Source organism: Marmota flaviventris, chromosome 19, assembly GCF_047511675.1.
Source record: "Marmota flaviventris isolate mMarFla1 chromosome 19, mMarFla1.hap1, whole genome shotgun sequence".
NCBI lineage: Eukaryota > Metazoa > Chordata > Mammalia > Rodentia > Sciuridae > Marmota > Marmota flaviventris.
The window spans coordinates 14,950,174-14,969,080 of record NC_092516.1 but is presented as its reverse complement, the minus strand read 5'-3'; the positions used below and the strand labels follow the sequence as shown (position 1 = coordinate 14,969,080).

Below are 18,907 nucleotides of genomic sequence, written 5' to 3'. Positions count from 1 at the left end.
TCTTATAGTTTTGGAAGGAGATTCCTATGTAATAGGTGGATCAGACAAAATAACATTCTTATCTTCATAGCTATAAGATTCCTTTCTCAGAGTCTTTTGGGATGTGTTTCTTACTGCTCACTCTCATGTTTCAGTTCACCATTAACTTATTTTTTTTTCTTTCTTGCTTTTCCTATTTTCTTTTTTTGGCTGTTAAAGAATTTTCTTATCTTTGTTTCTCAGCCAATTATTGCATTAAAGATATCTTGTTTAATTTTATCAATTCCTTATTTAAGTTTACCAGAAGTGTTTCTTGGAGATATAATCTTTCTCACTGAAGAAATGGAATCATCTTACTTGTGCATGAAAAAATAATACACAATCAATTAAATTTCCTTGAGATTGTGTGGACTCATTTTAAAAATTCTGATTCCTCTGGCAAGACCTTTTTAGAAGAGTACATTCTGGCTGCCTTTTGCTTATAACATTTATTCCTTATTTATTTACTTTTAATTTAAAGATCTTAACTGGCTATATTTTGGGGGCAGTGCTTCATTCCATAAAAATAGAATAAATGGGTCCTCTTTCTTCATTTTAGATATTAATATTTATGTATAGATTTAGTATTAGTTAATTTTTAAAATTATTTCATATTTCAATAGCTATTTGCTCAAGGACTAATTACAGATGAACTAGATGACCACCACTTTACACTTAAAAATGTGTCTCAAACCATATTCTTGTAAAAGTGCTTGCGTCTACAAGTTGCTAGGACAGTTTATGGTAAATGAGGTTTTATGGTCATAATTTTCTTTGTGGAGATTTAGATATCACATCAAATAGAACTCTAGTACTAATGAGTATTCAAAAATATTTGTTGCATGAATGAATAATTGAATATTTAATTCTTGATGTACATATCTATCTGCATAGATTTTCATAGGCACATCATAATAACTATGACCAATGCTGAGATGATTATTTTTCCACATGTTCTCCACTCTGTTCTACAATCTATTTTATCTATTTTCTGATCTCCATTCTTACAGATGTCAATAACTTGCACAAAACTGATGTTGAAGACATAAATCATATGCATGGTGAGAACAACAAATATGATTTAACACATCCCTAACAAAGTTAAAGCAACTGCATTTATCTGGAAATGTCATTTTGATGAAATATTTAAAATCCTCTAATTTATCCTCAGTCTTGACCTTGACTTTCAGGATATGAATATCACCAAACTTGTTCTTGAGGTGCTGAGGGCTGCCCAAGCACATAAGTTTCCCCTTCACCATGATGGCTATCTTGGTACAAAGGGCATCACATTCCTCCATGCTTGCAAAATAAGAGAGCAGAATAAAGTAAGGCTAAACAGTTTTCCTTTGGAGGACATAGGTTTGAAACAGCCAAGATTTTGTGATTCTATTTGCAATCAGAATTTGAACCTACCAATCATCAAGCTCATAACTGGAAAGTATATTTTTTAAAAATGATAAATAATAGTATTACCCAATTCTCAAATGTAACATCTTCTGAAATTTCCTGTCTTCTGCCTACTCTGGAGTTTTAAACATACTAAAAATTCTTAGCCATTCCACTCATTAGAATTAAAATGAATCCTAATTCCTAAAGAGCAGCTCATATACATATGCAAGTTTACCATCCCATATTCCTGACCCCAAATAATTTCTTCTAGAGCCACTACAATTCCTGCCAGCCTTAACCAAGCCCCTCAATGAGCCACACAGACCTATGGGAGGTTATAATGATAGCTTTTCCACTTTCACATGTCTTTGTCACTGTGTTCCAGAGCAGGCGTCGGGCTACTGGGTCCATACCAGTAGATGGCTCATCCAGAAAGATGACTGAGGACTTTCCCATTATGGCAATAGCAGTGCTCAACCTACGTTTGTTTCCTCCACTTCATGGTCAAAGGAGCAGGGATAGAAAGTAGAAGAAGAGACTATATATATCAGTTATTTAGGAAAATACTTAGCACAAATATCCCAAATGCTGAGAGATTCAACAAATATTTAACATGAACATCCACTGTGATGATTAACAATGCAGCAAGTCCAACTACAGATTGTGTGTGTGTGTGTGTGTGTGTGTGTGTGTGTGTGTGTGTTCATTTTATTTTGACATGTAGAGGAGTGACTTTTATGTATCTGATTTGGGCAGCATTATCAACAACATTTATTTACTGATTCTTAGGTTATCATGGTTTCCCAGGTACATAAACCCACCATTAATCATAAGGCCTATATTCCTCTTTTGTTTAGAAGACAAAGAACCATAGGAACACTAGGAATAAGATGCTCCCTCTTGAGGTTCAGAGCTGCAATTCAAATAGAACTAGGATTTTGAGTTTCATCTCTGCAAAGGGAAAATGTGGAACTTGATGCATCTGCCTTTTTACTTGAAACTGAAATCTAGTAGGGCATTAGACAGTTTCACAATTAGTAACTGTGATACAGGGACATAGGTGGAGCTATGGTTATTCATTTCAAATATCAGGAACACAGAGGAGAAACACTTCAAGATTAGCAGCATCATTAACAACAACAACAACAACAAAGCAGCACAATGATTTACCTGTAGGTCCTGATAATATTGTCAGCATGTGGCTCCAATTCCAATGAGCTCAAATGTTTGTTCACATACAGATGAATCTGGTGCTCAGAAACTCCCCATATTCTGGCATACATGATCATTATTTCCCGGCCAGTCATGTATTCCAGCAAAGCGTCAAATTGAGGACAATAGCCAATTCTTGACTTCACCTAATTATAAGAATTACTTTAAGTAAAAACCTACATCATCCATCCTACTGAACATCCATGGATGAGACAGACCTGCAGTCCTCCAGGTCATGCTTCTAAGAGTCCTACCAAGAATTTTTCTTTTCTGAAGGGCTACCAAAGTATGGCTCTTGGGCCAATTACAGAACACTACAATAATAGTTTCCTGTAAACAGTATTAATGATCTTGAAGATGAAGAAGTTAAAACTAAAATTTCAGTGCCTACTCAATATTGAAAACTGAGATGCTCCCCTCCTCAATCAGGAGTTCCAAATGGCATGGCTACCATGGATGACTTTACACTGCTCGATCTGCACAGCCATGTGCACATCTTGTTCCACATCAGGCTGAACTCAAAGCAATGCTCCACAAATAGGAGACTAAAATGAGTGTTGCTTCAGAAATTGGTCAAACCCTTTTGCTGATTTGCATTCAGGTATACACCGCTAACGTAGCCAGAGAAAAATTGTGAATTTAAACAAATATTTAATTTACATCGACTAGATTATTCATGCCCCTAATCCTGGCATAGTGCAAGCTTCCCCAATCTCTAGTGGGATAAAATAAATTCCAGTGGACTTAAGGGAATCCCTGCACTCTCATCTTCATTTTTCTCTTTTCCTCCTTTAAAAAAATTAAATAAATAAATAAAATTAGAAGGTGATACCTCTGTTCAGGGAAATGTATAGACAGGCTCAGAAAAGACCATATTGCACTAAATTTGTATTTTGGGCTGAATCCAAGCACAGAATGAGCCTTGGACAATAAAACCTGAACAATAAAAAAACAATGACAACTAAAAAACTGACAGGAAACCAGCAATAGTAGGAGAATGGGGAGAATATTATCCCTAGAGTTACCACATTATCAGATTCAAAAGTCCAATTTTCAATAAAAACTCACTAGCATACAAAGAAACAGAAAATATGACCCACCCAAAGGAAAAAGAAACAATAAACTGAAACTCTCCCTGTAAAAAGACCTGATGGGGGGCTTGGGATGTAGAGGAGTGACTTATTTGGACCCAATGGATCTTTTTAGATAAATGTTACAGATATGAATCTCTTGATTAGACCAAGTAGCCTCTGAAAAAACAGATACCAAGATGTTAGAAAAGAAATTTGGATTGTTCTCGACACCTTCATTGATGAAATGCTCTATATTCAATAATTTAGTACATTATTCAGGCTTTCCTCAGATTTCCTAGCATTTGAAATTTGACCACTTTCTTCTTCTTGAAATTCTCACCACACTTAGCTTCTTCCCAAAGTGATGAGCCCTCTTCTAGATGGCATGTTTAGCCAATGACTAGCTGATACAGGAATACAAAGGGTAGTATTTGTATTTAGATAGTATCTAAAAGATAGACCCTGCTTTGATTTGCCATCACACTGAAAAGTGACATAGTGCTTCAGAGCCCTTAGTAATATTGATCAAGGGCTTAGCTGCAACTGAATTGCAGAAAATCTTCTTCTGCCCAGTCTCTCTACCCTTACCATACCTTGTTTGGCATATGTTAGATGCACTGTTGAGAGAATTTTGCCTTTTATTCCAACAATTTTAAAGACATAAAAGACTCTCTTGTTGTAAGTTATGCTCTAATTGCTTCATTCTCTCTTCAAATTTTTCTCTTTTCAGAATTCAATACAATATCCACCAGGATCGTCATCCATTATCCCTAGCCATCTGCCTGTTAACCTGCACCCATAAGTCATCTTATACTGTAATATAATCTTACCTTTAGGATATTTTTGGTGATGCTAAAGCCATCAATAAACACATCCCCAGAGGTAGGACTCTGCTCTCCAGTCAAAATTTGGAATGTACTTGTTTTACCTGCTCCATTATATCCAAGTAATCCAAAGCACTCCTGCCTTTGGACTTTCAGGGAAATATTTTTCACAGCCAGAATTACTGGATATGTAAAGTATATCTAAAAAATTCAGAAAATACAGTTCAGTAAAGAATATTTATAGGTCAAATGCAATAAATACCTTAGACCTATGGGCCACTACCTCAGACAGTTTCCTAAGAACTATCTTGGTAGAATACACATAGATGCTGAAGAACCACAGCGAGTCCTTGACACCAATGGCATGCTCTCAGAGAGCTATGAAGACAAGAATATTTTGGCCGTTGAATGATTTACCTTTGTGAGTTCCTTAATAAGCACTGGGGAATTCATCAACTCTTTAGAATGCTCCAGAATTCTCTTTCTCTCATCTTCTACATCTTTATCTGGAGATTCTCCAGATAATTCCTTGGAAATTATATCCTATATTTTTAAGACAAGAATCATAAACTGAATGGCTTCATGAAATCTAAACCAAGAGATACTATTAAAGATTTTAAAATAGAAGGTGTGGCGAGCCAGCCATGGGCTGTGTGTGGGAGCTGTGAGCATTCTGAGCACACAAAGTAGACTGCTCTGTCTGGGCTGTGCATGTATGTGTCCCTTTCTCTTGCTCTGCCTTTGATCCCCACACAGTACATGAGATGAGCATGGCCTTCCAAGATGTCAGTCAACCTCCTGACCCACAAGTTATCATGACGCTAGACTCAACCACCTAAAACCTGACTCCTTGCCTCTTTTGAATGGCTTCTCTCCAATAAAATGGTTCAGAACTTGTTCCTCACTCTCTTTCTTGCCTGCCTTGTCCCCTTCTGGGAGCTGTGGCTGAGGACTGGTCCCTGAACCCAAAAAGTTACTTTCTGTGACTGAGTCTTTATTTAGTCAGCCAAAATTCACCTGGAGTGACCCTGGTTGATTTAGTCATGTGATGCTCTAAAAAGGTTTGATTTATTTCCAAGAAACTTCCTGAATCTCATCAACAACTTAACTAAGTTATGAAATGAAGGTGGGGACCTCAGAGAGGGAAAAGTTATTCACATGGTAGAAAAAGTGTGAATTGGCCAGGTGTGGTGGTACATGTCTATAATTCCAGAAACTTGGGAGGCTGAGGCAAGAAGATGGTTGCAAGTTTGAGGTCAGCCTCAGTAAATTAGTGAGGCTCTAAGCAACTTAGTGAGACCCTATCTCAAAATAAAAAATTTTAAGGGCTGCGGATGTGGCATAGTTAAGTGTCACCTTGGTTAAATCTCCTGTATCTCCCCAAAAGTGTAAATTAACATGCTACTATGTGTACTTTAAAATCTCTGAAATATAGAATTCAAAGCATTCAGAGAAATGATTTTATCACGTGGATCCTTACAAAAGAAGCCATCTCAAGAGAGTCGGGAAAGTTAAAGTAATGCATTTGTAATCATAAATAAACTTGCCAAAATTAAAAGGGAATGGGAACTAATAAAACATCAGCAAGGCTTATTTGGACCCAGTGGATGATATTTTTTAGATAAATGTTACAGATATAAATGCTCTTGATTAGACCAAGTAGCCTCTGAAAAAAACCAATACCAAGATGTTAGAAAAGAAATTTGGCATAATTTTCAAAAGTGCTTTGTCCAATCATTTCAGAACAAATTGACTATTGCTCTTTTCAATTTAAGAAGTCAGGAATACAGAGCTTATTGTTATTTTTCCCAAATCAGACACCTCATGAAAAACTGAAGCTATAGCTAAGAACAATCTAAACATGAGAGAGAAACAGTCAGTAACACTTCACATAGAAAACATTTGAGACTTTCAGAATGGCAATATTAGAGATCTGTGAATTTGTGCTCCAGTGAAACTGCTGAAAATTATTTTAACATATGATCACTTAAAGTTTTTTGAAATGATCTAAGGATGTACTGTAATGTAAATGGAGAAAAATTTATTCAAGAAAACCTATGAAGTTGGTAGGAATACTGAAGTCCCATTGTATTACTGTCCCATATCTGAACCACCAATTTTGCCTAGTGAGGAGTGTTAGGCTGTCAAACAGAATTCCTTTGCTCCATCCAGTGTAATTTACTTTATTTGAAACAGCATGGGAAAGTTACAACCTAAGGATGCTCTAATCAGTAATGGAGATTTTGGTGGAAAGCAATTAAGCAATTACAATGCTTGTAAATTGAGCTGCTATAAATATTGATGTGGAAAGCAGCCACATCAATGTTTATAGTGGCTCAATTTACAATGACTAAAAGAGATAAAATCTAAAGCATGGGGGCTGGGGCTCAGTGGTAGAGTACTTGCCTCACATGGGTGAGGTATTGGGTTTGATACTCAGTACCACATAAAAAAATAAATAAATTTGGGCATACTACCCAAAGTGCTATACAGAGTCAATGCAATTCCAATAAAAATGCCAATTTCATTCCTTATAGAAATTAAAAAAAAACAATCATAAATTCATTTGGAATAGTCAAAGCAATCCTTAGCCAGAAGAGTGAAGCAGGAGGCATCACAATATCAGAACTTAAATTATACTATAAAGCTATAGTAACAAAAATGGCATGCTATTGGCACCAAAATAGACATGTAGACAGATGCTACAGAATAGAAGACACAGGGATAAACCCATATAAATACAGTTATATCATACTAGACAAAGGTGCCAAAAACATGCACTGGAGAAAAGATAGCCTCTTCAACAAATGGTGCTGGGAGAAATGGAAATACATATGCAACAAAATGAAAATAAGCCCCTATCTCTCACCATGCAAAAAACTCAACTCAAAGTGGATCAAGGACCTAGGAATTAGTCCAGAGACCCTGCACCTAATAGAGGAAAAAGTAGGCACAAATCTTCATCATTTTGGATTAGGCCCTGTCTTCCTTAATAAGATTCCTAAAGCACAAGAAATAAAATCAAGACTTAATAAATGGGATGGATTCAAACTAAAAAACTGCTCCTAAGCAAACTAAACAATCAATGAGGTGAACAGAAAGCCTACATTTTGGGAGCAAATTTTTGCCACACACACACTAATCTCCAGGATATATAAAGAACTCAAAAAACAACACCAAAAATACAAACAACCCAATCAATAAATGGGCTAAGGAACTGAACAGATACTTCTCAGAAGAAGGTATACATTCGATCAACAAATATTGTAAAAACTGTTCAACATCTCTAATAATTAGAGAAATGCAAATCAAAACTACTCCAAGATTTCATCTCACTCCCTTCAGAATGGCAGTTATCAAGAATACAGACAACAATAATTGTTGGTGAGGATGTGGGGGAAAAGACACACTCATACATTGCTGATGGGACTGCAAATTGGTGCAACTAATCTGGAAAGCATTATGGAGATTCCTTAGAAAACTTGGAATGGAACCACCATTTGACCCAGCTATCCTACTCCTCAGTCTATACCCAAAGGACTTAAAATCAGCATACTATAGTAATGCAGACACATCAATGTTTATAGCAGCTCAATTTACAATGACTAAATTGTGAAGTAACTTTGATGCCCTTCAATAGATGAATGGATAAAAATGTGGCATATATACATAATGGAATATTACTCAGCATTAAAAGAGAATAAAATTATGGCATTTTCAGTTAAATGGATGGAGCTGGAGAATATCATGCTAAGCAAAGTAAGCCAATCCCCAAAAACTAAAGGCCGAAAGTTTTCTCTGATAAGTGGAAACTGACACATAACAGGGAGGTGGGAGGCATGGGGAAAATGGAGAAACTTTGATTGGGCAAAGAGGTGGGAGAGGAGGGAGGGTGCATGGGGGTAGGAAAGATGGTGGACATATTATCCTAAGTACATGTATGAATCAAAATACATTCTGCTGTCATATATACCTAATACAAATAAAAATAAATAAATAAATAAAATTTTAAAAATTTTTTTTTTTTTTTTGTTGTTGTTGTTTTTTTTTTTTTTATTGTTGGCTGTTCAAAACATTACATAGTTCTTGATATATCATATTTCACAATTTGATTCAAGTGGGTTATGAGCTCCCATTTTTACCCCATATACAGATTGCAGAATCACATCAGTTACACATCCATTGATTTACATATTGCCATACTAGTGTCTGTTGTATTCTGCTGCCTTTCCTATCCTCAAAAAAAATATTAAAGCACAGGCTAGCTATTTTACCAGAGAGAACCACAATAAAGAATCCTCTTGGGATAGCAATGAAATTTATTCATTGACCTTAACTACTTCTCCAAAGATGATCAGTAAATTGGATCAGTACTTGGAAAATCATGCCCTAGTGCATTGTTGAAAACCATACCAAATTCAGTCAGCAATTAGTGGAGTTTAACAGCTGGGTGTGGTCATGAAAGACATAGGCAAAAAGAGCCCTAAAAACCTCACTGCCATTTCAGGATGTTTGTGCCCATGCCGAGGCCCACACCCTCTGAGGACTATCACAGGCTTCACACTGCAAGGGAACCAGAGTTTACTAACATATTTGAGCTGGTTGCTAAACAACAAATTAGCAAATATTCAAAAAAGTACTAGCTGGAAACTTCTAAATATAATGAAAAATATTATATATTCAAGGAGCTTAAGGAAAACCAAGTGAGATAAACACACAAAGATATCCATATAAAAACATATCAGTAAAAATGCTGAAAGTCAAAGATAAGGAGAAAATCCTGGGATCAATAAGAGAAAATCATCTGAAACTAACTAGAGAGGCCCAATAGGATAACAGCATTTTATAAAAAAATGATTACATAAAAATATTACATCAAAAACTCAGGCTACAAAAGCAAAAATAAACTAACAGGACTATATTAAACAAAAAAGTTCTGCACAGCAGAGGAAACAACAAAATGGAAAGGAACAAAGGAGAGGGACTGAAAGGGAGAGAGGAGGGAAGGGCAAAGGGAAGAATGGTGGAATGAAATTGACCAAATCTTATGTGCATGTAAGAGTATATCACAGTGAATTTCACCTTTATGTTTACCTATAAAGCACTAATTTAAAAAAAACTATAAGCAAATAGAAGGAAGACCAGTAAAGTAAAATGAACATGGGAAGGGAGGACAGGAGAAAAAGGAAATTATTTGAGATCTTATTGAAGCAAATTATATTCCAAAGTTGCAAGAATTATGTCAAAATGAATGCTATATTATGCATAACTATAATTCACTAATTTACAAAATGAAGAAAACCACAATGAGATAACTCCTGACCCACACACAATAGCTATCATAAAAAACACAACATATAGCAAGTGTTGGAAAGGTTGTGAAGGGAACCCTTGTATGCTGTTGGTGGGAATATAAATAAGTACAGGTGTAACAAAGACTTAGAGGTAGGTTGCTTTGGCTAAAAACATTGACTCTTAATTTGAACCTGCAAATGTCCAATGGGTAATGGAAAACAGGGGAAAAAGTGGCATCTTCATTTTGCATTTGTCTCCTTTGCTCTGAGTTACCTTGAATTCCAGAAGCAAGTCCAATAGATATACACCTAGTGATGAGTTGAAACTATCCCCCAGGAAACAGCAACTTTCTTATCACCAACAAGGTCCTACCTGACCAATCCTGAGATTATGATCAGCTTGGGCAAGACTACTTGACTCTGTATTTCTGGTCCCCCTCTCTATGTAATGTGGATGCTCATACTAGTACCCCAGAAATGCTGGTCACTTTTGTCTTCCTTGGGTAGCTTTACCTATTAAAAAATTCCTTTCTCTCTTGTCACCATTACTTTTTCCATTTGGTTTATGGGGTGAGTGCTCAGACCTGATTTGTTGGGAACCCCTGAATTGGGCCTCTGATCTAAGACTCTGGTAACACAACCATTATGGAAAATAGTATGGAAGTTTAAAATAGAACTGCCATATGACCAAGCAATCCCTCTTTTGGGTATATATCCCAGGAAAATGAAATCATCACCTTGTAAAGATATCTACGCTCTCATGCTCATGATAGCACTGTTCACAATAAGCCAAAATATTGACTCAACCTAAGTATTCATCAAAAGATGTATGATTAGCAAAATGTGGTTAAATACATAATGAAATGATATTTAGCCTTTAAAAAAAGGACATCCTGTCATTTGGAACAACATGGATGAACCTAGAGGATATTATGTCAAGTGAAATAAGTCAGATATGAAAAGCCAAATATGGTATGACCTCATTTATATGTGGATTCTAAAAGCATTAAACTCACAGAAGTAAAGAGTAGAACGATGGCTATCAGAGGCTTGCGGGGTAAGAAAAGCTGAGCAAAAGTTCAGGTAGATGTGAGCAATAAGCTTTGTTTCCTATCACACACTGAATGTTGACTGTTATAAATAACAATGCATTATATATTTCAAAATTACTAAAAAAGTATATCTTAAATGCTTTAGCTTGAATTAATCATTCCACTGTAAACGTATCAAAACATTACACTGTATCCCTTAAAACACAATTATTATTTTTCAATTAAAATCAACTTAAGAAAGAATATACTTAGAGGAGTAGATTTGAAATGTTCTCACCACAAGAAAAGACAAATATATGAATATATTAACAAGCTTAACTAAACCATTCCACCATGTATATCAAACCATCAAGCTATACATTTAAATATACATATAATTTTTGTCAATTAAAAAAATAAAAATAATACATCAGAATTTAAGGGCATAGCTAGAGTAGTGCTTTTAGGGAATGATTAGTTTTAAATACTTATTTAGAAATGAGGAGAAACCTAAAAGCTGTGAATTAAGGCTTCTAAGAGAGGAGAAATACGAAGGAAATTATAATCAAAACATCAATGAAAGAGAAAATAGTCAGCAGTACAGAAAATTCATAAAGATAAACTTTAGTCCCTTGAAATGATCATCAAAGAGAATTCACTTTGTTAGAGATAATTTTACCTCAGTAATGTTAATTTATATTCATGCAGATGAATTTTTCTTTTATTTGGTGACTGAGTCTGGTAACTGGTAGTCACATATCAACACATACTTTTGAGGACCTAATTTTCAATGTTCTTAGAGTTGATCTTAAGCACTCACCTTCTTATATTTCTTGTAGATAGCAAAGTAAACATGTTTATTGAGAAATCTTCTTAATTTCCACAAAGTGTTATCACAAAGGAAAATGAAGAGAATAAAAAGACAGCCTGCAATACTCATGATAATCAAATGCTTTCCAATTGTATGCTCTTCCAAAGAATAAATATTCTTCTCAGTATCTGGGAATACTGAGAGAGAATGCTAATCGTACTGACACCATGAACAGATGAAGAGAACAACAAAGAAGAAGAAATACAGGATAAAATGAAGCACTAGGCTAAACTAAGACAAAGTATTTAGAGTGTAAGACGCGATTATCCTTGAACTTTATAAAGAACAGTATCATAATCTATGTTGTCTACGAGAATCTGTTTCTTCTTATGTTATCATCTCTAAAATTCTCAAATGTATAATGAAATTCAAACAATAATAAACAGTACTCCATCTAACTAGTATCAATGTTGTTAACATTTTGCCGTATTAGCTCCCACACCTTCATACTGGCATATTTGTATGTTGCTTCTGTGGTTCTTAAAAAAATAATTTTGTTATATGTTTTGTTTTTAATCTTGTTTTTTGTATTCTTATACTAGTTTTTCTTGAAAACTAGCTGCCTCCTTGTTTTTTGAATTGTGAGTTTTCATGGAATTCTATGTTTTAATGATGATATATTTGGAACAAAGACTTAGATTATGAAAGCTATTTTATTGGTAAAATGAAATGCAATTTCTTTATAAATGTCTGTTTTTCTGAAGTGAGTAATTGAGAGGTGGTGGAGATGGTGGAGATAGTGGAGGTGGTAGAGGAGTAGATACTGTTTTCTGATTCCATAACAGGCTCTTTGTTCTGCAGTATCCTTAACTCCTTTGTTTCCTGCTTTGTAGATAAGATCAAGGCTCCAAGGGCCAATATTGCCTTTCAAACTTTTTTTTTCCCCTTGGATGTTTTCTCTTCCCATGAATGAAAATTTTTCTCAAACTAATGAAACATCAAATCACAGATGCTAGACATTCAGAGTATCTAATCAGGAAAAATATTGATACACCAAACCACATGGACAATAAATGATGTAGGAACCCATCTTATGATGTTAGAAAACTGATCTCCCAAGTGTAAAATGTAGAAGAAAATGAAAACGAATATAACTAAATAAATTAGAAAACAAACACACAATAAAAAGAACTAACAAAGCTGAAAACTTTCTTTTTTTGGAAAAGACTAATAAAACTGACAAACTTCTGTTAAGATTGCTCAAGAAAAAAGGCAAGTGGCAAAAATCAGGAATATTATGCATTAAAATGGGGATATCACTATCAATAATACAGATGTTAAAAATGTTGATGTTTTGAACAAATTTACTCCAATTAATTTGAAAATTTAGATGTAATGAATGATCCTACCAAAACTTTTGCCTCATAAAATACTCAATAATTCTATCTTTATTCTTAGGTCAATCAATAGTTTAAAAACCTTCCCAAAAAACAATCTCCATACACAATTTCCAAAAGTGAATTCCATCATTTAACAAAAAATAACACCAATCCTCCTCCACAAAATTTAAAAATTTTTAATTTGTTCTTTTTAGTTACACATGATACTATAATGTGTTTTGACATATCTTACATACATGGAGAATAACTTCCATTTTGAGGTTGTACATAATGTACAGCATGCTGGTTGTGTATTCATATATGAACATAAGAAAGTTATGTCTAATTCATTCTCTTTCCCATTCCCATCCCCCACCTTTCCCTCTGTTCCCCCCATCCAATTCAGTAAGCCTCCAAGAACAAACCCTGTCTCCCCATTGTGAGTTAGAATCCATATATCAGAGACAACATTCAGGTTTTGGTTTTGGGGATTGCCTTATTTCACTTAGCATGATTGCCTTCAATTCCATCCATTTACCAGCAAATGCCATAATTTCATTCTTCTTTATGGCAGAGTAATATTCCATTGTGTATTTATACCACATTTTCTTTATTCATTCATCTATTGTAGGGCACCTGTGTTGGTTTCATAGCTTAGCTATTGTGAATTGAGCTGCAATGAACATTCCACAAAATTTTGACCAAATAAAAACTTCTTAAATATTTTTTATTCCATAACTTTTTATAAATATTTTACAAAACAAAACAAATCAACCTGAAATTACATCTATGTAATTTTTTATGGACATAGATGTAAGAATCCTTACTAATAGTAGCAAGCAGTCTGATGTATAACAATTTATACATCATAACACTGTTTGGTTTATTCAGTTTATCATATGACTTATAATTATTTGCCATTGCAAATTCAGGCTAAATAATTCACTATGTAATTCAATAGAATATATATGCAATTCAACAGAGCAAAGAAGAAAAATCATTCACTCACTTCAATACAAGCAGTAACAAGTATCTGATAAAATTGTACACTTTTTCGTGATTTAAAAAACCAAACATGGAAAAAAAAGGAACTCCTTAAATTTATAAAGTTTCTATAATAAACATCATACTTAATGCTAAAATATTACAATGTTAACTCTGATATTGGAATGAAAATGGAGGTCTGTTGTCACTTTGATTCAATTTAACTATTGTATCTGTTGGGAGTCACCCCGGCTCCAAAGACTAACTTCCCCATCCCCCGAGAGAGCCATCCAATGGTGAGCCCTGCTGGCTCACATGATCCTTACCCACCAATCAGACTAGCCCTGCTGACTCACATGATCCTTACCCACCAATCAGACTAGCCCTGCTGGCTCACATGATCCATACCCACCAATCAGACTAGCCCTGCTGACTCACATGATCCTTACCCACCAATCAGAAAACAACCCGTACCAACTGTCAAACCATTAAACTGTTAAACTGTCATAACTGTCAAACCACCCCCGGCTCTATAAATATGCAGAGCTGTTCCTCAATAAACGGGCATTTTCTCTGATGACGAGTCTTGTTCATTCTTTCAGTATCTGTCTGACAAAGCAGTAAATCAAGAACAAGAAACATCTACAATATGGATTGGAAAAGAAATACACTATTTGTATATGCTTTGAATACATTAATTAAAGAAATCTACATTAAATTATTAAAATTAATAAAATAATTTAGCAAACACAACATGCAAAAATGAACTCTGAGCTGTATTCTCTATATCAGCACTAAATTAAAAACTGATATTTCAAAAAGTGATACTAGGCTGGGGTTGTGGCTCAGCAGTAGAGTGCTCACCTAGCACAGGCAAGGCCCTACGTTCAATCCTCAGCACCATATAAAAATAAATAAATAAAATAAAGGTATTGTGTTCAACTACAACTAAAAAAATAAATATTTTTAAAAAGTTATACTAGTAGATGGTTGATTATTAGTAGCTCTTATTCTATACCTGATAATTATTTTAAAATTACCTTGATATACTTTTAAAGTTTTACTATACTTTAGAAGTTTTCCTTGGCTTGAAAAATGACACATGTACCAAACATGTGTCCTCTCTCCTTGAATGAACAGCAGATTTATACATGTTTTGTGGTCTGAACCCGAGGTTAATTTCATAGCTATTTATAGAGATCCTCAAGATACTTACTTTCTTTACTACAATTTAAGAATTTGTGAATATTCTTTTTTTGGGTGCACAGTATCTTCATATGGTAGATAACAGTATAGTCACTGATGCATTTCCCAAGGTTATAATTGGGAAAGAGCAGAAATGAATTACGTATGAATTTTCTGGTGCCATTAGACAAGTTAGTCGATGTTCCTAAAAGTATAAGAGTAGGTTACATAATAGAAAATAAACTATCCCTAAGATAAAAAAATCCCCCAGTAATGATCCAACCAAACTTAGGAAATTAAAAACCAGATTATCTTTGAAGAACAGGAATTACGTCTTAATAAGTTTTTTAATAGTTTATACTTGTGATAAGAGGTTTTGCTGATAATTACAGAATTCGATTTTTTTTGGTGAAGTATGGCCGTCTAGGCTTTTGTTTTCTTTATGGACAGAAATTTGAACCATCAGTCACTTGAATGCTTGTAGTACAATTCAAATTTTCTAATTCTTCTTAAATCAAATTAGTAAACTGCATCTTTCTAGAAGTGTAACAGTTTTGTTAGTCTGGCTTGCTTAGTACTCTCTATTGTGTATTCACATTGTGGAATGGTCAAATCAGAGTACTGTGTGTGTGTGTGTGCGCGTGTGTGCGTGTGTTGGGGGGCAGTTCTGGGGATTGAATTCAGAGGCCCTCTGCCACTAAACCATACCTCAGACCCCTTTATTTTGTCTTGAGACAGGGTCTCTTTAAGTTTCTGAGAATGGCCTGGAACTTGTGATCTGCCTGCTTCAGCCTCCTTAGTCACTGGGATTACAGGTGTACACCACACTGGCCAGCTATATATATTCACTTTCTATTTGGTTAATTTTTGTTTTTAAAAAATTTTTAATTGATTTTTTAAAAGTAAATGACCGCAGAATGTATTACAATTCTTATTACACATTTACAGCACACTTTTTCGTATGTCTCATTGTATATAAAGTATGTTCACACCAATTCATGTCTTCATACATGTACTTTGATAATGATGACCATCACATTCCACCATCCTTGCTAACTCCCTGTTTTTAAATGTTCACCATTCTTTCTTTGAATATGCAATGCTGGGTGTTTTTCCAAACTTTTAAAATTTATTGATTAGTTAAGGCTATACAATTTTTTACTTTAGCTATAGCATAATTATATTATTTTTCAATTCTAAATATTTTTTCTATTACTATAATCACTTGAGTTTTATTTTTATGAGTATTTTTGTAGCATAGTGCTTGCCATTCTTTTACTTTCTATATCTTTATTTTTTTTTACTGTGCCTTCCATAAATAGCATGAAGTTGGGGGCTTGTTTCCAATGTGGGGATTGGGGAAGTCCAGAATGGCAGTCTTGTCATTTATTTAATGAGCATGTTTTGCTGTTATTTGACTTTATTAATTTTGTGGGTTGTTATTATCATATTATTTATTTATTTATTCAGATTTTTCTGCTTTATTTTTATCCCTTCTTTGTAGTTTAGATGTGATTTAGTTTTTTAAATTCTTTTTTCTTCTGCATTGGTCATTTATGTTTTAAAGTTAAACTTTAAAAAGTATTCCTTTGTGGTTACATTGGATATTTAAACATGCCTATTCAACTTTTTTCTCTGGCTGCCTCAGAAGTCTTCTCTTTAACCTTGGCATTCTGAAGTCTTATGATGTTGTATCCAATGAGTTGCCTTTTGCCACTGAAGATTTGTTTGTAAACAACTGTGTACAATCTCAGCCAGTGTCTTTTTTAATACTACATCTTTGTGTTCTGTTATTACTTTCTGAACTCTATTGGAACTTCTCTCTCTGTCTTCCATGGATTTCATATTTTTCTCATATTTTTATCTCATGGGATTAAGTGTATTTCTTTTGTATTCATCTTTTTTTAAAATTTTTGTTTTAGTTGTTGATAGACTTCTATTTTATTTGTTTATATGTGGTGCTGAGAATCAAACCCAGTGCCTCACACATGCCAGGCAAATGCACTACCACTGAGCCCTAGCTCTAGCCCTTTTGTATTCATCTTTAATCCACCAATTCTCACTTACACTATGTATAATATTCTGAAACTTTGGACTATTTTTTTATTTTTAGCTTAATTTCGAATTGACCAATAATAATTATATATATTAAATGTAAAGTTTTAACATGTATATACATTGTGGAATGATCAAATCAGAATGATTATCATATCCATCACCTCAAAATTTTTTTTTGGTAAAGAGATTTAATATCTTCTCTTTTAGATATTTACAAATATGCATTGTTATGAGCTATAGTCATTTTGCTGTGTAATATAACCCTAGAACTTATTCCTCCTATCTAAATGTAACTTTGTCCTTGAATTTTTTCTATGCTATTAAATCTTTTCATTTTCCAAGGTTCTTTTTATAATTGTTTTGGGTTGTGTTTGTTTACTTTTCATATTTCCAAGACTGTCATTAATACAGGGAATTTTTTTTTATAACAAGCAAAGGGTTAGGGAAATGAGATGGGAAGCCTGTGTCTGTGGAACTCTGCAAAAACAGAGGTATGGACAGTATGATCTAGTTCAAGTTCATATTTATAAAGAAATTAAGCCAAAGTATATATGCAAATCTCATGATCAGAGCAGGCAAGTGAGGAAATACAAATTTAAGAATCCTGCAGAAACCAGGAAAGGAAGGAAAAAAGATTGGCATATATATGTGTGTGTGTGTGTGTGTGTGTGTGTGTGTGTGTGTGTGTGTATACTAAGTGTTTATGTATATCACTTAGTTTTTTATCTTTCTGAAAAATATTATTCTCTTGTTCAGATTCTTGTGCCTTTTCATTGAATTAATGAGGAAGTGTCACACCATAGAACATTCCCTGAATGGAATTGTAGATCTTCCCCACAAACTCAAGACTCTTCTCAAATCATCCCTCACTCCAAAATACCACAATACCAAGAGATAATATTTTTAAAGATAGTAATACTCTAATATATTTGAGATATAATTTCTTCTAACTTTCTGAAAACTGGCCTCTATAAGAAGAAAAGCTACTTCTTTGTTCTTTCTTTCTTTCTTGCAAATGAGTTTCAGGGACTAATATACCTAAAATCTCCCAAAACAGATTATTTAAGTCATGTGCTAGAGCTACTGAGGTGGGGATAGAGAGAAGGCATCATATCCAAGGACCTGCAGCTCAGTTTCAAACCCATTACTTCAATATGAGGACACTAGATGAGGCACAATGCTTGAAATATCACAGGCACTCCTAATAAGGTTATTGACTTACATTAAGTGCAGGATTTTTCAAAAAACCTAGAACTTAATTGTCTACTAACGTCCTTATGTATCTGTAAATCAATTGCTCATTTATTGACTGCTGTGTTCTAGGGAAGGGGAAAATTTGTGAAGTCCTTTCTTACCATCTCTTAATATTCCATCTATGAAGATAGTAAAAGTGCCTGAGATGAAGTTGAACAGAATAAGTTTGATATAGGCAGATGAACTTCTAGAAAACAGGAAGCTCATCAGGTACATGAGGGGAATGGCAGACCAGCCATACAGTGTGAGTATGAGCATTGTTTCCAGTAAGTGGTAATCCATGACATAAATATCAATTTTGCAGTATTTGAACACTTCCTGAAATACAGAGGGGACAAAGGCAAAGGTGAAGAGCAAGTAAAAAAGGAAATCAGGTCAAAATATTCAAAGAA

At 34.3% G+C, this 18,907-nt stretch overlaps 1 protein-coding gene across 1 annotated transcript in view; it reads right to left on the bottom strand.

The window, feature by feature from the left end:
- LOC114096939 (phospholipid-transporting ATPase ABCA3-like) overlaps window positions 1–18,907 on the bottom strand; it is a 119,992-nt gene that overhangs the window by 3,031 nt on the left and 98,054 nt on the right. The window contains 8 exon segments of the mRNA XM_071605762.1: window positions 1,130–1,320; window positions 1,736–1,906; window positions 2,581–2,768; window positions 4,526–4,720; window positions 4,937–5,062; window positions 11,665–11,843; window positions 15,235–15,408; window positions 18,617–18,829. Coding sequence (XP_071461863.1) covers window positions 1,130–1,320; window positions 1,736–1,906; window positions 2,581–2,768; window positions 4,526–4,720; window positions 4,937–5,062; window positions 11,665–11,843; window positions 15,235–15,408; window positions 18,617–18,829 — 1,437 coding nt within the window.